Consider the following 24722-nt stretch of genomic DNA (forward strand, 5'->3'; position numbering starts at 1 on the left):
CACCCTAATTATGGTCTCCTTTATCCAGACACTCCAGTGCTGTAATTCAAGAAAAATAAAATACACTACACCTGTCCATCCCTGGCCAGCACCACTGCTTCCACAACCCACCACTTCACAGCCTCTGTACCTTAGAGGCCCCAGTGACCCCAGGTCGCTATAGTATCGTGCACACGTGTGACCACATTGACGTAATCACTAATATGTTGGCCACTACTGACCTTAAGCAGCTAGTTGTTTCTGGGTAGAATCATGTTCTGTGCCAAGTTTATTCCCTAGGTGGCACAAATCACAGATCCCCTAGATCGACTATGCAAGAAGGGTGTCAAATTTGTGTGGTTGACCACCTGCCAATTGGCATATCAGAACATTAAGTACAGTTTCAAGGTGGCATTGTGACTGACACTATATGCATTGGACCTGCCCTTGACACTCGAGACACACACTTCCCGATATGGTATAGCGGTTGTTTTGTCCCATAAGGTGTCGGGTAGTCGTGAATGGCCAGTTGCTCTCACCTCTGGAATGTAGACAGTATGGCAGCAAATTACACCTGTTGAGCGACTGCAAAGCTCAAAGCCTTGATTTTGTTGTTTGTGCATTGTTCTAAACTCCTGGAAAAGATGATGCATTGTCTGCAGAATTGGGCATTGTTTTTGATTGGTTATCAATTGAAATCCACTTTCACCCAACTCACCAACGTGAACACCCTACCCCCAATTCCTCTTGGTGCCAATGTGCAGTTCAACCACAAGGAAACAGTTTGTTTCCCCTGGACCAACATCCACAATAAATCCTGGTTCAATTCCTTCTGACTGCACGTGAGGTATCCACTGTGTTGTTTCACGATCTCGTCCTGTTGAAAGTTTTGTCTGAGGTACTGGAGAGGTGTCCAGAGAATGTTTTGAGCCTTACTGATCTAGCCTTTCACAATTATTTCATGTTATGCTACTGATTCAATGCTACAAATGATGTTTTAATGATGGCTGCAGAGGACTCTCGAAAACCTGACCATCATTCTATCCTCGCTCTGTCCCCGCATCCTCCAGCTCCTTTGTGCTTGTCATTGGTGGAGGACATGTATGGAGGCACTAGCCCCACAGCACGTGTACTGGCCCAACATCAATGCAGACATTGAATGCGCACACGGCTCGTGTCATGCCTGATCTCTCAATCACTTGTCCCACGGTCAAGGTTCCTCGTCGTGGCCCCATCCTGATAACTTGTCGGAGAAGGTCCTCGTTGATTTTACCGTGACATTTCAGGTTGTTATGTGGCTTTTGGTGGTGGCCACCCTCTCAAAACTTCCCTTACGTGGCGTGGATGCTGTTCATTACCACCATTTCTACCACTTGTGACCTCATGATGGTATTCTACCTTGAGGGAGTGCCACTTATTCCCTGGTGTTGGATAATTAGCCCCCATTTACGTAGATGCAGCTTTAGGCTGTCTGTGGCTGTAATGCGATAACCACCCTGTTTCACTGTGCTCCTAATGGGGAGATTGAGCAGATGGTCCATACATTTAAAACACAGCTGCTGAAGACCTTGCAGACATCATCTGGCTGAAATACTGCATTTGAGTTGGTATTGTACACCATTAGACCTCCTGCATCCTGTGCTGTGTGCCAAACCTGCCTATAGGCCTGCATGTGGGTGGAATGTCTGTCTGGGCATGCATATGCAGTTGGTGTCTGGGATGGACCCAAGGGGTCATCATTGGTGACAGAGAGCATCAGTGGCTTGATGTTAAGGCCAGACATGACTGTCTGACCCACCAACACGAAACAGCTCTGGCTGTGACCACAGTCGCATTTGGCACCCTGTCGTCACTTCCGATGCTCAGGCTGGAACTAAGATGACCGCCACCTGTGCCTCATGTCCCTTCTCACTGGAGGATGGTTGAGAGGATCACAGTGTGTGTGCCTGTGGAGGTGGGGGACCAGTCCCTCTGTCCTGACCTTCCATCACTCTTGTAACTGTGCAATCTGCTGGCCTCTGCTACCCATGCAGTCCTCGGGCCTGGGTTTGTGTCGTAAGAATGAACAAGAAGTAATAATTGCTTTGCTACTTTTTTTTCCATTTGAAATGGCTGATATGATTACATGTGTTTAATAAAAATGAATCTTTCACTTTACATTGGAGTGTACATGTAATGAAATTTTCCTTCAGAATAAAACTTTTCACTTGACTGAATCTCAGACTTGAACCTATGCCTTTCGTAGTCAATACTTCTACTCCCTGAGCTGTATGACCACAGGTGCAGTGTGGCTCTCACAGTTTGTCTGCGAATACCTATCCGCTCATTCACATGCTGTAATAGTTTAATTTCTGTACCTCGTGCTATTTCTGCTGAATTTATTTAAATTTACGTAATACACATTTATGGGAAGAAATGTGGAGAACTGCGGGATGAACCACTTAAAGTTTCCAATATTCATTTTCATCAATTTGTTGACATATTTCTCACAATGTCTGCCAGATCACATGTGTAGCCTCTGACTTTATCAGAGCTTCAGTCACTCACCCCAGATGGTTGAGGAATATTCCATAGTAAATTTGTAAGGATACCACAGTTTTCCAATATTTTACTAATAAACTGAAGCCCACCATGGACTATGATCATGATGGGACCTTCAGATTATTGCTTTGCTTTGCAGTTGTTATCCCCCATGTGACTTGCCGTGAAATGCTTGTTACTGACATAACTCTGGTTAAATATCTGAGATGAATCTGTCTTTTTAAGTATGACTACAGTAATGAATCAAATAATTACCTTGGGAACTTACTGAATTCAAGCATAATTTATCTGTTCAACAAACAGTTATGATCAGGAGTGGTTTTAGATTTGTACATCAAAAACTGTATAGGGAGTGTAAAGAATAAGATGGAGTTTTACCAAAAGTGTGTGTAGACTTCTTTAGGCTTCACTGATGGAATGTGGTGGTTAGTGATCAAGAATGCTGTTCTTGTATTTTGGAGGAAAGTTGTTTGGATCCCAGTCCAGCCAGCCTGACTTAGGTTTCCTGTGGTCCCCCAAATTCATTTTAGTTGTATACATCCAAGTGTACCATGGAATGGTTGTTGACACCATCTTTGGCCAAATAAACTAATACTTCACCTTTTATGACACAGAGGGGTGATGACTTTTCAAACTTTCCATTCTTTACAGTAGAGCTCACCAATGCCGCTACTAAACTAAATTCACAGAGATTGTTCTTTTGTTAGAAAGTAGTGCAAACTTGGTTTTCAGTTAGCAAATTTGTTTCTTGATTAAATGTATTAAGCTACTCTAAGAAATGTATCAAACTGCTTTGCTCCAAAGTAGAAAAATTGTAATTACATTTTATACTGTCTAGTGTTGTAAGAGTTGTAACTTGCGTGTGTGTGTGTGTGTGTGTGTGTGTGTGTGTGTGTGTGTGTACACAACTTGAGTAGGCAATACAGCTTACTCGGACATCACTGATCACTGTCCACCCTACCTTAGACATTATTTTTCCTTCTTTTCTTTATCTTTGTCTGAAAACATGGTTGACTGGATTTCCATTATTCACTAATTGCTAGTGTAAGCATAAAAACTACAGACAGAAGCTACAGACATTATTAAGAAAAGATACTAAGAGCACTGACCTTCAGGCACTTATATATGTCGTCTGATAGTTGTTTTCAGAAATCTGTAGCAGTATATTTACTCATATTATTATGATTCTTTGTTTGTCAGTTATGTATTAATACTGTCTGTTTCATGTTTTTCTTATAATACAACTAGTTTATAAACTGACAGTAGGATCTTAACTACTTAATGATCCATTTGGGCATCATAGGAGATATTCCTCAGAGTATAAATTGTATCATTCGACACTTCATTCTTAATACTATACCCGCTTTGTTAGATTGTGAGTAGTAATTACTTAAAATGATTCTGTTGTTCAACACACTAGCTGGAAAAAATTGCAACCTATCTCTGTTGTAATTAATCCAGAGACTGACAAAGGTGTTATGCACAATCCAGTAACAGTAGTGTGACCACTGCCTATGTTTGGAATCAGCATGAATAACCACTCACAAACAGCAGGTGGCAGCGCCAGCGGGGGAGGGTATATAAAGTGTGTTGGGGAACATGGAAAACATCGCAGTCGTTATAATGTGGAAACAGAGCGGTTTATCTGACTTCCAGAAGGACATGATCATTGACTTTCAGGCCAAGGGTGGAAGAATTTCCAAAACAGCTACGCATCAGACTGCCCAGATAAACCCATGGCTACCAAAAATGTCTCCTCAATGACCGTTCAGCAAACATTGCTGTGTATGGTTCTCTGCAGCAGGTGCCTGGTTTGTGCACTCTTGCTAACTGGTGTTCATCGGCAACAAAGACTGGAATTAGCTCGCCAGCACTGCAGCTGGGTGTCCACTGAGTGGTGACAGGTTGCCTTTTCAGATGAATCACGTTTTATGCTCCATTGGACAGCTGGCCATTGGTGTGCACGGTGTGAATCATCTGAAAGCAAAGGGGTCCAGGCTGGGGGAGGCAGCTTTATGGTCTGGGGAATATATTCGAGGCATTACCCGAGTTATTTTGTCATTCTGAAAGGCACAGATGATTGATATAAGTATGCATCTAGCCTTGGTTACCATGTTCACTCCTACATGCAGTTCGTTTTTTCCTTCACACAATGGCATTTACCAGCAGGGCAATGTAATGTGTCACAGAGTGTGTGTGTGTGTGTGTGTGTGTGTGTGTGTGTGTGTGTGTGTGTGTGTGTGTGTGTGTGTGTGTGTGTGTGTGTGGTATGAAGAGCACCAGGATGAATTTACTGTACCCCCCTGGCCACCAGACCCTCTGGATTTAAACCCGGTTGATAATCTGTGGGACCACCTCGATCGAGCTGTTCTCGCGGTGGATTCTCAAGAGAAACCTGTCACATTCTGGCCATGGCACTGGAGTCTGCATGGCTCCATATCCGTGTTGTTACCCTCCAGAACTTCACTATCACTATTCCTGCATGTCTCGCAGTGGTCTATGCAGCAAAAGGTGGTTATTCAGGCTTTCGACTGATGGTCACATTAATGTGACTGGACAGTGTATATGTAACATGTCAAAATTACAATCTTACTTTGGTTGCTATCTTTGCGAGCAATCTGTACAGAATTGGATCCTGACAAGGCAGCCAATTTGAAGAAGTTTTGGGCTTTAAAATTTTATACACATTTTTTGTGCAGGATAAAAAGACATAGCCACCAAAGAGTGGCTACAGATTTTATCAGGTAGTGCAATGGTTAAATACATCCATCCTGTATTATCACAGATATACTTCTATCTTCTAAATGCTGACTTCCTTTGGTGTAGTGCTTTGACATGTTTTGCTTGTAGAAGCTGTCAAGTGGGAATATGATTGCTGAAATAGAGAGAATGATTTGGTCTCGGTGACTTTTCACTCATTTTTTCACACTGTCCTATTACACAAAATGATTAAACTATTAGAGTTTTCCTTTTGAACATGTAACTAATAAGTACTCTCACAGTGGAATCAATACTTTGCAGTAACAAAACTCTTTGGCCCATTCACAAAATGTTCCTGCCCCTAAAAAAAATGAATTACAAATTTTTGATGCAGGTACCGAACTAATCTATGGGTAGCTTTTCTGATTCTGTAACTTTCGAGGAATTTGGTGGTAGAACAAAGCAATTTACAGGAATACTTATGTTGCGAATGCAAGATCCTGCTTTTAATGGGGTCGCATGTCAATTTAACAAGTTTTCCAGTGCTGCATCATATTTGTACTGTGAGTTTTTTAAGTGTTTCAAATTATTTGATGGAAAAGAATAAGCTGTAGGCATTGACTCTACTGACGACCAGCCAGCTAGCTGTCAATCAACAATAAATATAGTGTTTGTATACAAATATGAAGCTTGTGGTTTGGTAGTAATGTAAAGCATTTCTTTATTTTTTTGTTATTTGTTTCAGGCTTTGCTTCCACATGTGTACCTCCAGATACAGATCTGCGCACAGTCCTGTGTGTCCCCTTAAATTTTTCAAAGTGTAGTCGCCAGGCACTGGCACATGCTGCGGAAGATGCAGGATTCGATGTTCTGCAAGTAATTAGTGAACCTATAGCAGCCTTGCTTGCTCAAGGCTATGGTGTTGAGTCCCCAGATGAGAGAGGGTGAGTGCTGTAATGCAGTATGTTATTCTTGGTGTTGGTGATAAGTTATGAAACAATCTGCATGATCTTTAGCTACGAAATGAGGTGTTCAACATTGTTAACATATATTTTAGGGCGAATATGCTGCTCATTATTGAAATTGTTTTTTTCCACTATTGACTAGCCTAAATAAGATTGGAGGAATGCATGTTTTCTCCTTAGACTTTAGTCTGAGGGCTTTGGCCCCAAAACACTGCATAGCATGTGCACATAGGCTGATGTTTTCATCAATAGAGCTGATAAACATTCCACAGTGATACGTTTCAGTGCTGTGTTTTGTGGGTTACATTTCTCCAAATAAATTATTAATTTCTTATTAACAGATGAAACTTTTATGTTAAGATGTCAGTGGTTCAGTTTGTTGAGGAAATCTGCATAAATAGCAGTAAAATATTATTTTATAGTGAAGTGTATATGAGAGAGACATGTTTACTGTTGTTACATGAGCCTACATCAGTTGCTTTATCTTTTGACCCTGAGGTCAATGATCCTGCATGATCTAGACTACGGTCAGATTGCTCATTATTAGGTGTTCCAATTTAACGCAGATGATGGATCTCCTCAGGGAAATAACAATCAGATCATAAAGGAAGTCCTTTGGATATCCCATATGTTTACTATGGGAAGGTCTCGTCTGAGATACAGAAGCAGCACTGCAGCCATCTGTTTAGTGCAATGGTTACAGCTGGTTGTAAGTAATGCTTGTCATCATCTTAGTTTCTTCTGGTGGTGAACAGGGTTATTGTCACTCGTCTAATGGAATCACAGTTCACAATTTGTTATTTCATGCCCAGTATTGATTGGAATCCTTGGTTAGGAGCCAGGTTGATTTAAACTAGAGGCTCCATTGATTTTTTGGTGATCTTGGGTGCAGATTCCTTGACTTAATCTGTATTGGATGTAGAATTTTAAAGTGCCTCTCTGAATTGGTTAGGCATGCAGTACCCGCAGAAAGAATTTCCTCCAATAGCGCAATATGTCTAGTTTGCAGTATAGTTTGCATCCTTTTTCTTTTTTTAGATAAATTACTTTGTAAGCCTGTTTACCTTTAGATGTTGAACACCAAAGAGCCATGATCACTTCACATGTATTTCATATTGAGGAGATCAAATAGCCATATAAGTCAACTGTGAAAATGAAAACTGAATATTAGGTAACTGGACAAGTGTTCAAGGCAAGATCACTGAATTACTGTGACTTGCTTAAACAGTGCTTAAACAGCTAGTGTAGCAAGTGGAACAGAAAATTGGGTAAAACTAGAAACAAAATCTTAAATTCTGACTGGAATATATATGTGACAAGTCTCTTTTTGTGTAATGAGATAAATGCAGTCAACAATAGATAATTTGGGTAAAGTTAAGCCTTAAAGGTGGGCCAAAATTTCTTACTAAAACTATCTATTGGTGACACACTACATCAGTTGAGATGGCATGGAATGCTACGGAAGATTTGTGGAAAAATATTTCTGATAAATTACCTGATCGTGTTTTAGCCATAGGAGAGGTTCCTGTTAGCCAGCCGTGCATGACACAGATGGCAGGATGGCGGTTCTAGTGAAATTGTACTAAATATCTTATCTGAAAATTATCTTGGACAGCCAACTAAGTAGAATACATACGATGTAAGTATACAATTTATGCTGTCAATAAAAAAATGTGAACTTTTCAATTCAGTGAAAATAAGTGGATGAATCAACAAACACAGAGCTGCAGCAGCATCATTGATCAGTGGTGTTGAATGAAAAGTTGTGCATGATGTGTCAATAAAATGACAACAAACTATCTGAGCAACTATTTACATCTGGGAAGGAGAATATTGATTAATGGGAGAAATTCACAAGCCTTGTCAGAAACATGCTGGTTGAGTTTGTGTGATGGGATGTGTGAGATGTGGGGAAGGACCCACCAAGGTTCAATGACAATATTATTCATTTAGCCCCTGAGGGCTCACAACTCTCGTGTCAGTACCTACCTGCTAGGCTACCATGGGGCCCCATGCTTTGCAGCATTACTTCATTTCTGTCCTGCAAGCTTATACTTCCACTGTCACTTTCTCCCTCTGCCTCTCCATTGTATGGTTTTCTTGATGCAGACCCAGCTCAGATCTCGTTTGTGACTGGGATTAGAGTTTCTGCTTTTTTTTGTTTTCTACAACTTTTCATTAAGTAAAGACATAGTCCCCGTTGTTAGGTTTGACCTGCCATCAGTTTTCAGATTCTCCAGAAATGTTTACCATGCAGGGAAGGTCACCCAATGCAGTGTAAGCTCCAGCATGGTGGCCATCCTGTCATGGTGGTCATCAAATAGCTGCACAGTGGTAGCCCCCTGGCCACGTGGGTATTGTATTGTTGGTGTCTGAGCTGAAAACTTCCCATGTATGCCAAGGTTTATGTGCATGTGCCCATTGTGACTGGGACACGGGGACTCCGAGCAACGGATTACTGGCCACGTAGCCATTTTCTGCGGCTGGGTGGCGCACATGGCAAGAACCCCCATTCGAAGTGGGTGGCACCATGGCGGATGAGCCGCAAATGAATCGGATGAAGTTATCTTCCGCCGGTAGCTGTATGATCCCAGCAGTCTCTATGGAAGGAAAGTACTATTTAAGTGCAGAGAGATATGACCATAAAATGTTTCCTTCCATAGGGCTAAGCGGCAAGCAGAGAAATATCCCCCCCCTGTCCCCCCAATAATTAGTTTGCTCAAGGATTGATGGGGATTCCTTCTTGACCACAGAACCCTTCTTCTTTGTGGAGAACATAGAAGTCAAGCTTGGGGAAGTGGCAGCCATTTCTAAAATGAAAAGTGGGTCAATTTTGACCAAAACAGTATCCTCTGCTCAATCACGGGTGCTACTAGCTCTTAACAAGGTGGGTGACATACCGGTGACTGTCACTCCCCATAATAGTCTAAATATGGTTCAGGGACCTGCTCTTACAATCTGATGCTGAGCTATGCACCAACTTGGAGTGCCAGGGTGCACACTTCGTTAGTCATGTACATTGGGGACCAAAGGACAACAGTGTCGCTACCAGTGCCTTCATGTTGGCCTTTGATGGTGATTCATTACCTGAAAAGGTCAGGGTGACATTATACCGAAGTGATGTGAAAGAAAGCGTCACTCCCATGGACGCCTGCCCAGATGGACTCTCAGCCATGTTGACTGGGATGCTTTTGCCTCTTTTGTTGTCCTTGGCTCCCCACTGCATGGAGATATTGATGAGGCAGTCCAGAATACAACTACAACCATTATTTGAGCAGCTGATTTTGGCGATTCCCTGTTCCTTCTGTGCACCCCGACAGAAGACAATACCTGGATGGTCATCAGAAATTGCAGAGGCCGTTAGAGATCGTAGGCGAGCTCTCCAGCACCATAAGTGGCACCCATCGATGGAGCACGTTATTGCCTTTCAGTGGCTCCATGCCTGGGTCTGCCATCCAATAAAACGATGGAAACAAGAATGCAAGGAACAGTACGCTTCAACCATCAGACCGTGAACCTTCCCTTCATAGGTTTGAGCCAAGGTCAGATGTATCTACAGATACCAGGCACCTGCAGGTGTACCTGGTGGTGTTCCGTTGAATGGTGCCATCTACACTAACACAGATGCCACATTTTTCTCTGTATTATGCTAGAGCCTCTGAGTCTGAGAACTGTCAACCCTTTTTTGTGTCCTAAAAAAGTGGGTAGAGCAAAAGCAGTTATCTTTTACTGCACACCACCTGGATCCGTATAATGCTCCATTCAGTGAGTGGGGATTTGTCAGTGTCCTAGCCCACTGCCCCAGGATCGGACCACATCCTCAACCAGATGATCAAGCACCTATCTGTGGATTGTCAGTGTCACATCCTTGCCATCTTTAACTGCATCCTGGAGTGAGGGCGACTTCCCATTGCAACAGCGACAAATCATCGTCATCCCAGTACTGAAACAGGGCAAACACCCTCTAGAGATGAATAGTTATTACCCAGTTAATCTCACCAGTGTTCTCTACAAGTTGTTTGAATGCTTGGTGAGCTGGCGGCTGTGTTGGCTCCTTGAGTCTCGGGGTCTTCTGCCTCCATCCCAGGGCGGTTTTTGCCGAGGTGACTCTATACTGAAAATCTGGATTGCCTGGAGTCTGCCATCCAAACAGCTTTTGTCCAATATCAACACCTTATAGCCATCTTCTTCGACCTGAAAAAGGCTTAAGACACCACATCCTAGCTACTGTACACATCTTCTTATCCCACCATACTTTGCAGGTTCAACTTGCTGCTTCCCACAGTACCACCCTCACCCCCCTCCCCTCCTCCCCCAATCCGACGAGAGAATGGGGTACCACAGGGCTCTGTTAGTATGCATGTCGCTGAACATCGACTGCAAGGTGCCATAGGAAAGGCGCAGTCATGGGACCTCACCCATGGCTTTCACTTTACAGTGTCGAAACTCATGTTATGCACTTCTGTCAACATTGTAGTGTTCAACCAGAACTTTACCTCAACAGCCAACTACTCAATGTGGTGGGAACATTTTGGTTTTTTGGACTGGTCTTAGATCCTAAGTTGACGTGGATTCCCCATCTATGATAGATTGATCGAAAGTGTTAGCTGCACCTTAATAGTCTTCACTGCCTGAGTAACACCAGCTGGGATGCAGATCGTACTACCTTTCCACAGCTTTACAAAGCCCTGATACAATCCCGTCGAAACACCGGAATCCATCCCCCGCAACAGCAGTCCAGATCAAGGATTACAATCGCAATCCACATCCTGTCTCTCCTCTCTGAACTCCAGTTGTTTCCTCTATCACCTCTCCTCCAGGCCCATTCACTACACATTCGTGGTGCATCCCTCGGCCACAGCGTTGTCTTGACCTATCACCAGATCTGAAAGACTCGGTTCCTTCTGAGGCCGTCTGCCACCAATTTTTAGCCATTCTTGTCATATCTTGGGGTTCAGAAGTAGTCTGTACTGATGACTTAATGGGTGCTGGTCACGTGGGCTTTGCTTATACTCGCATGTGACACTGACCTGTGCTCCCTGCCAAATGGTTGTAATGTTTTCACTGCGGAGTTGGTAGCCATCTCTCGTGCTCTTGAACATATTAGTTTCTGCACCGGTGGATCCTCTCTCATCTTCAGCAACTCCTTGTGCAGTTTGCATCTCTTGACCAATGTTACCTTCACCGTCCCTTGGTAATTGCTATCCAGGGTTCCCTGTATGTCTGGACCCCAGGCCACATCAGGATCCTGGGAAATGAACTTGCTGGTAGCCTGGCCAAACTGGCTACCTGTAAACTGATTTCTGATGTTGGTATTCCAGTAATGAACCTCTGATTGGTATTATGCCATGAAGGTTAGGGAATCAGGAATGGCTCACTCTGACTTTGCCAAACAAAGTAGGGTGATGAAGGAGACTACAAATCTGTGGAGGTCCTTCATGTGGGCCTCTCTCAAAGACTTGATCGTCCTTTTGCTGGCTGCGTATTGGCCATACTTGGCTAACTCTTGGTCATCTCTTCTGTCGCAAAGACCCACCTCTCTGTCATTGTGGTTCCCATTTGCTGGTGGTCCACATTTTGCTGGACTGTCCGAACTTAGCCACCATGCAGTGGGCTCTTAATCTCCCTCACGCGCTGCCTCTGGTGTTAGGAGACAGTGCCTCAGTGGCTGACTTAGTTTTACGTTTTATTCTTGAAGGGAGCTTTCACCGCTCTCTTCAAGGTAGGTCCACTTCCCCATATTGGCCCATTGATGGGTTGGCAGAACACTCTTTGCCTCCTCTGCCAAGTCCGTGCTGTGGCTATCTGGGCATTGTGGTGCAGCCTGGTCCTCACCTTACCTGCTCTTTTACTCCCCCCCCCCCCCCCCCCCCCCCCCCATGGTCTGTTAGACTTGTTCGTCTTTTGTCTCTCTGTACTTCTCTCGTCGTGTCCATGTTGCTAGTCTTTCCTAGGTGATTCCTGAGTGGGCTAAATCTGGTAAGGGGGGGGGGGGGGGGGGAGGACTGGGCTGTATGTTCCCTCATTGCATTGCACTGTGCTTTCGGAGGCTGGCTGCTCCCTAGAGGGAACACATTCCTTGTGCTCTCTCTCTCTCTCTGTCTTTCTTTCTTTCTTTCTTCTTCTTGTCCATTATCTCACCTTCATAGACCTTATGGTTTTCCTCCCCTGGGTTTTGTGTGGTAGGCTATCTGATCTACAGGCATGTAGACCTGTCTGTCTGAGGAAAAAGGGACTGATGACCTAGTAGTTTGGTCCCTTTAATCATCCAGTCAACCAACCAACTCCTCTTAAGAATGTTATATTCTGAAATATAAACTGCCGATTGAATAGGTCATCATCATGAGTCAGAAATTGTGAATCTAGCATACCTAAAATACATAAAACCATGTCAGTATTATGAAAGGGATAGAGTGCTACTCTCCATGTAGCAGAAATGTTGAATTGCAGATAGGCATAATTAAAAGACTGTCAAACAAGTAAGTTTTCACACACACACACACACACACACACACACACACACACACACACACGCGCACACAGAGATAGAGAGATAGAGAGATAGAGAGAGTCAGTCACACACAGTCTCTGGTTGTCGAGACCAGATTGCGACTCAAAATCTCTGCTATATGGTGATTGGCAATCTATCTTTTTCATAATACTGACATTATTCCATCCTGGATTTTCCATTGTTAGATGTTATAATGTCATCATTAATTAAATAAGAATGGTAGTGTTTTTATTGTAGTCATAATTAAGAACAGATTATTTAGAATAGTAATCCACCAGTCACAAGCTGTGAACAGTTGTTACAAACTACTTGCAAAAAGAGAAAAAAGAAATAATTTCTGTTGGCACTCCTGTCCCGCATACAAACTGTAACTTCAACAACATACTAAAGTCATACACGCCCATGTCAGAACCTTTGAACACCAAGATGAAAAAGGAGTTAAATGTGACTGCACGTTAAGCCCAATCAACGGAAGGAAAGGCAGGCAAAACAAGGACTTACTCTTGGAGAAAGGTACACGAAATATGTCATAGAGACTATGAAGACCATGAATTAAATATTAAATGTCGTTCGCTATATTGCTATGATGGATAAAAAGTAAAACACAATCAACATCCAATGTGCCGTTTGCTAAAACGGCCGATAACTCAGACAGCAAGCATACAGTAGAACGTAAGTGGTTAAAAGAGAGACATTTGGTCAGGAAACAGCTAATGGTCAAAGGTTGATGACAGTTAGCACAAAGTGATGGTGGGTCACCACTTGACAAATGACGATGGGTAAAAAGACAGTACCCAGTACGTAACCTAGCTAAAATCAGCTCCTTGCGGCGAAAGGGCTGAGAGAGGAGATCGGCCAAGCTTCTGGGAGATGTTTCATTCCCTGGAGTTTGTTCCCATGAATGGAAGACCAATTTTAATGTCAAAGTGACACCACCTTCTGATAAAAGACAACATGGAGATCATCGGAAGGAATGGAAGAACTAGCTGGATGATGTAGGAGGACTGCAGACTTGGCAACAGTGTCAGCAGCCTTGGCAACAGTGTCAGCAGCTTTGTTTCCTGTCAGACCATCCATCAAGACAGAGCAAGTGGAAGCTTTCTTTGACCTGTTGCACTAAGGGATAGACAGTGTACAGCATACAGAGGCTCTGAAAATCACTGAGAGAATCCGAGCAGATGACGAAATTGAAAAGCCTGTGTCGCTGGATGTACCGTGTGGCCTGATACAGAGCAAAGAGCTCTGCTGTTAATACTGAGCAGTGTTCTGGAAGCAGATATCGAAAATGGTCGGTGGCAATGATCAGGCATACCAGACACCATGGTCATTCAGAGAGCCAACAGTGTACACAAAGGTAGTATCACTAAGTTCCGTGCAAAGGTTGAGAAACTTACACCGATAGATCGAATCTGGAGAAGTCTCCTAAGGAAGCGAATCAAGTTCAAGGTGAACATGGGCCACCACAGAAAGTCAGGGTGGTGAAGGGTACACATCCTTCGGGAAAGTGGCAGATAGCGTGAAGTGAGGCTGCTGGTGCAGTAACCAAAAGTGAACTCCAGGAGGTAACGGAGAAGAGGGACACACGTACTGGCGGTCAAATGAGCCGTTGAAGGAGGCGACATAAGATGAGTGGCCAGGTATGGCAGACAAATGGCATGTGTATCTGCTGAGGAGAACATCATGTCGTTATGACCGCAGTAGTTAGGCAACTTCTGCATAGAGACTTTCAACTGGGCTGGTGTAAAAGGTGCCAGTGGCCACATGGATTCGATGGTGGTAGATTGTATTTAGACAGTGTAAGATGGATGGATGTGCAGATGCATAAACGGAGCATCCATAGTCTACTTTCAAAAGGCCAAGGGATCTGTACAAACGGAGGAGGGTGGTCCAGACCACTCCCCAGGAAGTACCACTGAGGACCCGTAGAACACTGACGGACAGGGTACAGCGGGCAGCCAGGTAAGACATGTGGGAGGACCAAGAAAGTTTCTATCAATCATGAGCCTCAGGAATTTCGTAGTTTCAACAAACGGTAGAGCAACAGGCCCAAGACCGGGTGATCAAAAAGTCAGTATAAATTTGAGAACTGAATAAATCACGGAATAATGTAGATAGAGAGGTACAAATTGACACACATACTTGGAATGACATGGGGTTTTATTAGAACAAAAAAAAAAAAACCAAAAGTTCAAAAAGTGTCAGACAGATGGCGCTTCATCTGATCAGAATAGCAATAATTAGCATAACAAAGTAAGACAAATCATAGATGATGTTCTTTACAGGAAATGCTCAATATGTCCACCATCATTCCTCAACAATAGCTGTAGTCGAGGAATAATGTGAACAGCACTACAAAGCATGTCCGGAGTTATGGCGGGGCATTGGCGTCGGATGTGGTCTTTCAGCATCCCTAGAGATGTCAGTCGATCACGATACACTTGCGACTTCAGGTAACCCCAAAGCCAATAATCGCATGGACTGAGGTCTGGGGACCTGGGAGGCCAAGCATGACGAAAGTGGCAGCTGAGCAAACGATCATCATCAAACGACGCGCGCAAGAGATCTTTCACGCGTCTAGCAAAATGGTTTTTTTTTTTCTTCAGTTCTTATAAAACCCCATGTCATTCCAAGCATGTGTGTCAATTTCTACCTCTCTATCCACATTATTTCATGGTTTATTAAGTTTTCAAATTTATACTGACTTTTTGATCACCCGGTATAAAGAAGGTGGAAGAAACCCATTGTGCAGCCAGAAATTCATACAAATGGTTTTGTCAGTGGAAAAGCGAAAGCCATTGTTGACGCTGCATGAGTAAAGACAATAAGACAATGCCGAAGACTTCGCTCAAGGAGACAAGTCCATGGGGAACTGCAATAGGTGGCAAAATCGTCAACAAAAAGGGACCTGGAAATACCCAGCGGGAGACAGGCCATAATAGGGTCAATGGCAATAGCAAGGACAACGAATGTCAGGATGGACCCCTGAGGCATCCAATTTTCATGGATAAAACTGTCCTACAAGTCACATTCCACACGTGCTTTGAGAAGTCTGTCTTTTAAAAATTCCTGAAGGAAACGTGGCAGGCAGACTGGAAAGCCCCACATGTAAAGAGTACAGAGGGTACCGGTCCTCCAGCTGGTGCCGAAGGATTTCTCCAGATCAAAAAGCACGTCCACAGTCAGTTATTGTTGCAGAAAACTGTTCATGACATGGGTTGCCAAAGTGGTGAGATGGTCAACTTCAGAATGGCACGCCTGAAATCCACACTGTGCAGTCGTTAGTAATTTGCGAGACTTGAGTCACCATACCACCCGGGCATTAATCATATGTTCTAAACCTTGCAAACATAGCTAGTGAGGGAAATGGGGTGGTAGCTAGAAGGAAGGTCTTTGTCCTTACTGGGCTGAGGAATGGGTATGATGAAGGCTTCATACCAGTGTCTGGGGAGCATGCCATCTACCCAGATGTGGTTGTATGTATTAAGCAGAAAATGTTAGCCCGCAAGAGAAAGGTGCTGCAACATCTGAATGCGAACATCATCCGGCTGTGGGGTGAAAGATGGGGATACAGTGAGAATGATCAGCTCCCACATAGGAAAGGCTGCATTGTAGCATTTAAAATTCTAAGAGGAGAAGGGTATTACCCAAGCCTCCTCCATTTGTTTCCAATGGAGGAAGGTAGGGTGGTAATGGGTGGAGCTTGAAATATTTGCAAAATAGTGGCCCTAGGTGGTGGATATAGCAATGGGTTCCACAATGACATCATCTGCTCCAATCAGGCCAGAAATTGGTGAATTGACCTTGGGCCCAGAGAGTCGTTGGAATTTAGCCCACACAATGGAAGACAGAGCGGAACTGTTAAAAGCATTAGTAAATGAAATCCAGCTAGCTCCTTTGGCATCCCAAAGAGGGTGATGACACTGCGCACGCGACTGTTCACATCAAATGCAGTTCTCCAGTGTTAAAAACGCTGAGAGTGTGTCTCTGCACATGAATTGTAACGGTACGCGTCAGTCCACCAAGGACTGTGACATGATGTGGTAAAGTGGAAGTGTGAGGAATGGAACATTCTGCAGCGGTAAGGATAACGTTTGTAAGGTCATCACAACTGGGGAAATGTCGTTTGTCAAAGGTCACCAGGGAGGAGTAAAGCCTCCAGTCTGCCTTTGAAAGCTGCCAATTAATTTAGTAAGTAGATGAGGGAGGAGTCGGCAGATAGGATGTGGTGAAATGGTTGCTCAAGTATGTCTAAAAGGGAACACACCACTCGAGACGACGGGCAAGCTGGGCAGTGCAGAATGATAGGTCCAAATGGGAATAAGAGTGTGTCGAGTCTGAAAGGAACGTTGGTGCTCCAGTGTTAAGGCAGAAGAGGTTGAGTTGATCGAGAAGGTCAGCCGAGAGGGCACTTTACGGACAGGTTCACAAAGAGCTGCAAAGGGGGTGATGCGCATCAAAGTCACTGAGCAGCAAAAAGATTTGGGACTTTCCCAACGAGCTAGAGGAAGTCTGCCCTGCTGAAACCGAATGACAGGGATTTAGGCGGTACAAAGAGAAAAGGTGAAGCGAGGAAGGATAATGCGGACTGCAACAGCTTGCAGCCGGATGTTGAGTGAGAGTGTTTGACTACGAATGTCATCACGAATAAGCAGCAAGACTCCACCACGAGATGGGTTGCCGTCCTTGGCCATATGTTCCTTTTTTCATAAACATTTTCTTCTCCGGAGAACAAAAAAAAAAAAAAAATTACTGATAGAAAGAAAATTGCCTTGATATTGTCTACATAAGTTATAAAGTGATTGAGTCCCCTGTTCAGCATGTCTTTGAGACAGAGTACCTCTAACATAATTTGTACAGGTCATTTCCAGCCTAATTGATACTTTTTATTTACAGATGAGTCTTGCCACTATTTTAATAACTGATTAAATGTTCATGCTTTTGTTGGGTAGCTGCAGAAAAGAAGGCTGTCTCAAAACACGAACCATGATGAGATGTAATATGATGAGCAGGCACCTACTACTGTCAAACTTCTTTCACTACTTGCATTATAGTTTTAATTTTGTTTAGAGGTCTACTTATTGTGTTGATGCAATGAATTGTTTTATCTTGTATTTTTGTAGAGCTCTTGCCAGATATGCTCTGCAGTATTAGATTTAAATGCCTATGTTGCAATAGGACCCATATCTCTAAATCTGTTGTTTGCTGTTGTGGAATGTGAGTCCGTTTCAGTGTTGGGGCCACTCCTGTTCCTTATTTATATAAATGATATGCCGTCTAGTATTATGGGTAACTCTAAAATATTTCTGTTTGCTGATGACGCTAGCTTGGTAGTAAAGGATGTTGTGTCCAACATTGGCTTGGTTTCAAATAGTGCAGTTCATGACCTAAGTTCATGGCTAGTAGAAAATAAACTAACACCAAATCACAGTAAGACTCAGTTTCTACAGTTTCTAACACACAATTCAACAAAACCTGACATTTTAATCTCACAGAGTGGGCATATTTAGTGAAACTGAACAGTTAAAATTTCTAGGTGCTCAGATAGATAGTAAACTGTCGTGGGAAGCCCACATTTAGGATCTTGTTCAAAGACTTAATGCTGCCATTTTTACTATTGGAACAATATCTGAAGTGAGCGATCATTCGACACAAAAATTAGTCTACTTTGCTTATTTTCATTCGCTTGTATCATATGGTGGTATATTTTGGGGTAAGTTCTTGCTGTATTGTAGATTGCATTTACTTAAATTTATGGATAGACTTTTTTTGGGTTCATATACATTTTATTTTTATCTATTATTACTTTTATGTTGTAATTTCATGTACTGACATGTTCCATGACCTGGGAGATTTTCTCCTCAGTTTGGTCCTATGGAACTTGACATGTAAATAAAATAAATAAAATTAATTTGAATGTTGATTTTTGTACATCATTATCTGACAGGCCATTACTAAATTTGATCACAATGTGCTTCTCAATTTGAGGACAAGCTATTGAAAACAATACGTATGATCCTGCGACTATTTCCCCACGCTCTAGTTGCAAAGTGTGACATCTTTATGAGATTGGAAGTTTATTAATGTTATTTTTGCTGTAAATTAGTCAAAAATATAATATTGAAATCTTTACCAAATTAATTTGATGTGTATCTTATAAACTGAGATTGACAAAGTCCTAAGTCTGGAAAGTAAAGTCATCTCACTGAACTGAGAGGTGAAGTGGAAACTATACTTAAAAATAACCCATCTTTAATCCAGTTTCTAAAAATATGGATTGTACCTAGTAAGATGTCCTAGGTCTTTGAGGCATGTGGTTTACAATATATCATGTGAGTTTGGTGTGAATTATTACAACAGTGTAATCACATTAATAATGAACAGTGCAAGAAACACTCCAAAATGTATAACTAAGACGTTGTGAGAAACCATTCATTGCAAAGCATGGTGTTACCTACTGAAATCCTGACACACACCTTGTGTTACTGGGATTCATTTATCAAGAAAGCAGTGGAGATCCACAAGTGTCCTAAATTTTTTAATGGAGTTGATGGCATCACCTGAATCCCAACATGGAGGAAAGATCTAGAAAACAATATAAACCCCATACTAATGTGAATGGCTGATCTGTTTCCTTATCATTGTTGTGGTATTATTGGTAAAGCGAGCATAAGCATGAGCATGAGCAGTACTAAAGAAAGCATGAGAGCTTTAAATCTGACATATGTGTTGACTAGAGTTTGTTTGCATATTACAGTTTGTCATACCAAGGTATTAAGGAGACATTTTGGGAACTTGCTTACCTGTTTTACCTGTTTTGGTGAATTTCAGTAGTTGTTTCTGTTCGAGTGAGTGTATGTTCAGTGAATTCTGGAAGTAGTCAAAGTTACAGGTTTTTAGTTATTCCAAGATAGATACCAGAGACTTTATGCTCATTTCATTAATAATGTATCAAGTTACATCTTCATTTTAATATTTGGTGGCTAAAATCTGCTTCATTTTAAATGATCAAGACTTTTTATTAAAAAAAAAAAAAAAAATACACGGACTTGATCAAATCTGGTAGAAGTAATATTACTGAATATATTGCTGTGTTAGTCTAGAACAAAATTAGGTAAGTAGAACCCAACAACGTACAGATACTAACTTTATATAAATTAATCCATTGAGTAGGAGGAGTTGTCAAACAGAAATTATTTCAGTTGTTTTTAAAACTTTTATTATGTGCCTGCACCCTTAATTTGTAGGTGATGTTTTCAAATATTTTTACAGCTGAGTAAGTTAAGTTGTGAATAGTGGAGGCAATTTTTGTTCCAAGTGTTAGACTTACAAACAATACTACTATTTTTAAATTGTGCCTGATGCCTCACAACAAACTTCATAAGAGAGGTTGTTAGGATGCCTAAATTTTTAAACAATTGCCTTCATGAAGTTTGAGGATGACCACCAGATATCCTTACAGAATATTTCTGTATGATGAATACTTAGTGTCTGTGTGTAGAACTGCCTCAAAAAACTATTTCCAGTCACATCAATGAATGACAGTGTGCAACGTAAGCTGGTTTTTTAATGCTATCATTAAAAAAATCAGCAATTACATGTAGAGAAAATGTTGCTGAATTCAAGCATTTTAAGAAATCTGTAATATGTGATTTTCTATTCAAGTTTTGGTCTATATATGCACCTAGGAATTTTGAACAATTGATTTTACATGCTTCCCATCTCCCTGTGCTCAATTATTGTTGCTGGTGATATATCTTGCCTTGTACAGATTTCAGTGAAGTGTATGTTTTCTAAGTAATATTCCGAGAATCAATATTTTTTAGCATTTCTTTTATTGATCAGTCTGTTGTCACACCTCTGAAGGTCTTGATTGTGATTGTTGCATTATCATCAAAGAACACCATTTCTGCTTTATTACTGTAAGGTGGAAGATCATTTATACATATCATGAACAGGAGTTTTCCCAGAATTGAACTCTATGGAATGCCTGTAATAATTTGTCCACACTCAGGGGGAGATTCATCATTAAAACTTCATGAGCTATCTAACATGGCCATTTTCTTCCTGTCAGTGCAGTATAAATTCAACCACTTAAAGCATTGTACCTTGAAAACTGAACTTTTTAAGTTTATCCAAAACAATGTTGTGATTTACAAAATCAAATGTCATACATACATCACAAGAACGTCCTGGTAGGTATTGACTCGCCAGTCAGATATTTCAGTATGTGGTCAGTGAAACGGTAGAGGCCATATTTAGTGGAGAGACTCATCTGGCATTCAAATTTTGACTGACAGTATATTTGTAGATAGGCATGACCATTCTTCAATACATTACCTTTTGCAGCAACTTTAGAAAATGAAGTTCATAGTGAAATTAGTCATTAGTTATTAACGTCTGTCCTATTACCTTTCTTAGAAAGTGTTCTAATATTGTTGGGCTTTGGCTGGTCTTGAAAGATACCTTGTGAAAGTGATGCATTAAAAATATGGATGTAAACATCAGCTGTAACTGAAGTACATGCTTTTAATATTTTGCTTGAAATACTATCATCCTTATGAAAAATTCTTACTCTTGAGAGTTAAAATCCTGGTATCTATTGAAGAAGTTGGAGTGATCTGAAATTTATGCTTGTGATACTTGTTATTGCATATGCTGCAATGCTTTTTCCTTTCTTGAATTTTATGTGATTGGCTGTTCGAGAACTGACAATAGTACTGATGATGTATAGGATAGGTGGGCAACCAGTTGCCTGCAGGCCGGATTCGGCCCATCATTGGTTTCAGTTTGACCTGCAGAAGAAATTTTTGGGAAGAGTGTGAGGCGCTCACATTGTACTCCATCCAAGACCTATTTTTGGATATTTCTGCTGATGCTCACCTTGCCTCGGGTTTGCAACTCGTGACACAGACCACTGTCAGTTTTACTTACTCTGCACATGCATAATGCAATTATACCACCGCTGACTCCCCCACATGTTACTTATTGCGTACTGCCTACATCTATGTTATACATTGATGGATTGTAAACATTGGTAACAGGTGACAATGACATGAAAACTACTGACTACTCAGGAAATGTGCTGTTTTAAATGGCAGCAGGGTGCCATTCATAGTGGTGTGTCACTCCCATAAACATTGTCACAGGTGCTACAGTTGTCACTTCCTGCACCTGAAGCACTACTATTGCATCACTTGAAAAGTGGTCTGTGAGCTTAAGTAATTATGTGAATTAGGCCCGCAGGTTACCCGTGCCTATCCTACAGCAATGTAGGAGTGTCTGGGGGTGGCACCTAGTAGCTCGAATTCGATTTCCTGTCTATATGGACGAGAAAATTGAAAGCACGAGTTTCAACTTTTGATTTGTCACAATTAAGTAATTTTCATTTCAGGAAAACCTTGTGATCAGATGTGCTGTGCAGTTCTACACTGTTGCATAGTAAATAAGCTATATGCTTTTAAAATATCGGAACAGGCATGAAGCAGGATTGAAGACTTGCTTGCAAATAAGAGTCCACTATGTTGTTAGTAAAGGGATCCACAGATAGAAATAAAGTAGCATCCTGTGTACTGAACGGAAGTACAGTAGGAATATTATTAGAACTGTGGGGGGGTGGGGGGGGGGGGGGGGTGTTGCAAGTCGTTTCTGGATAACTCCCTTGGTAGAGCATTTACCCATAAAAGGCAAAGGTTCCTACCAGTTCAGATCTTAATTTGGCACACAGTTTTAATCCACCAAGAAGTTTCAGTAGGATTACTGTTCACTTTATTGTGTTATGTTGTGCCAGATAATACTGACATTAGAAAATTGTTACAAATTCCAGAAAGACTTGTAATTTATCAGTACTTGGTGCAAAGACTGATTACTGACTGTCAGTATAAATAAATCTAATATTGTGCTTCTAGATAAATGAAAAGTATAATAATGTTTGAGTACCCAATCAGTGATCAGTCATAGAAATCAGGATGTAGAGTTCATGTGCTTAGTGATATAAGGTGGAATAGACACAAAAATCTGACTTTGGGGAAATCAGATGCCAGCCAGGCTTTTATTTGTTGAAAGGATTTGTAGGAAGTGCAATTTATTCACAAAGGAGCTCACCTATGAAACCTTCATTTGACCAATTCTTTGGCAATTTGGTGTCCTTACCAAGTTGGGTTAATGGATGAGATTCAAATAAGAGGTTTACAATTTACATTTGTTTAACCATACCAAGAACATCACAGAAGTGCTTAATAAATTGTTCCAATACAGGGTTGCCCTCAGGAAGTAGTACTTTTCATTTGGTTATTACGAAGTTTAGCTTATATTTAGACCAGTATAACTTATAGGTAACTGTTCTACACACGTTACCATTATTGAAAAGCCAAACAAAAGTTTATTTCATAAAATGTACATCATTGGTGATACATTGCTAAAGAGGTTTGTGGAAGGTCCTTGTTGAATTCTCAACTATTTCTTGAAGAATTTTCTCTGTCTCTTTATGTATCATGGCTTTCAATTGATCAGTATTGTGGAGCCATGAAAAAAGCTTTTTTCTTAAGATGATCCCACAGAAAAAAATTTGCTGCCGAAAGATCAGGTGCTCTCACTAGCCATGGGATAACACTGAATCATAATAGTAATCGATGTGGAAAGTGGCACCTCAGTTTAGTAATTGAGTTAAAAGCCCCATCTTTCTCAAACCATATTGTGTTTAGATGAAAACTTCCCTGCACTGTGTGGACTGAAGAAATTATTGATAAAGGCCGCATACTGCTCAGAACTGACACGTACTGACTTCCCATTGTTGTTGTCTTCAAAAAAATATGGCCCAATGATTCCAGTGAACTGTCAAAAAGCACACCAGATGATGACATGTGAGCTATCCTGCAACTTTTCATGAATGAGCTACAGATTTGTGTCTAGAGTAATATTGAAAGATTGATTTATTGATAAAACCTATTCAAATGAAAGTTTGCTTCATCAAACATCACGAGATTCATCAGAAATACCTCTTACTGGTCAATTCTATCCAGTAACATTGCGTGGAAATTGTACCAACTCACTTTTATCTCCCCGCTGTAACTGTTGAGCCACTTGCATCTTATAAGGAGGAAACTTCAAATCCTATTTCACAATCCCCAGCAAAGACGTGTGAAGGATCTGTGATGGTCTGGAATGGTGACAGACTGATCACTGTGGGCTTTGTTGCAGAGCTGCATGAAATCATTGGATATTTACTGGCATTCAGATTGTCATTTCAGGTCCCTTATGTTTCACACTGGCTCCACAGTCTGTCTTACACCATTGTTTCATCTGTCTGGAACATGGAAAAGGCAGACTCTACCATGGAGCATAGACTGCTGCAATGCTCTGCACGTGACATAACTCCCCTATTGCCTCAGTATGCATATGCACTGGCCAGCGTTCCATACTGAACTGAATGGCATATGATGTGGACCTGATTAGATCCAGTAGATGGTGTGAATAATCTACACCTTTGCAGGGTGGCCAATTGAAGATATACTATTTCCTGTGGGCCAACCTTTATAAGTATTTCATAGAAAAAAGAAGTTAAACAAATTTTCTTTAAATATCTGAGCTAGCAGGGGGAAAAAGTGGCTAATATGGTGGTCTGACATTCAAGAGGTCAGTTTTTCAAATCCCCATATGGCCATCCAGAGTTTTATTTTCTGTGGCTTCCCTAAATCTCTTAAGACAAATCTCAGGATGGTTCCTTTGAAAAGGACACTGCTGATTGCTGATTTCCTCCCCCCCCCCCCCCCCCCCCCCCCAACCAATCCAAGCTTTTGTTCCTACTCTGATGACTTTGCCCTTGAGAGGACATTAAATCATAATTTTTGGTCCTCTTAAGTATCTTCACAGAGATTAAAAAATGTTACTTGCTCTTTTCATGTCAAAAATTGTGCAGTGGTTGTAGGTTGTGGCACTTGAATAGATGGCATATTTCTTGATTTTTGGAAACTACAATATATTAACAATTTTGCATGTAATGAATAGATGAGATCATGGAATGTGTTTCC

The 24722-nt window shown here is 41.6% G+C and overlaps 1 protein-coding gene across 1 annotated transcript in view; it reads left to right on the forward strand.

Moving 5' to 3' along the window:
- LOC124722697 (heat shock 70 kDa protein 14-like) overlaps positions 1-24722 on the forward strand; it is a 116881-nt gene that overhangs the window by 64287 nt on the left and 27872 nt on the right. The window contains exon 2 of the mRNA XM_047247835.1: positions 5966-6164. Coding sequence (XP_047103791.1) covers positions 5966-6164 — 199 coding nt within the window. The remainder of the gene's footprint in view (positions 1-5965; positions 6165-24722) is intronic.

Source organism: Schistocerca piceifrons, chromosome X (assembly GCF_021461385.2).
Source record: "Schistocerca piceifrons isolate TAMUIC-IGC-003096 chromosome X, iqSchPice1.1, whole genome shotgun sequence".
NCBI lineage: Eukaryota > Metazoa > Arthropoda > Insecta > Orthoptera > Acrididae > Schistocerca > Schistocerca piceifrons.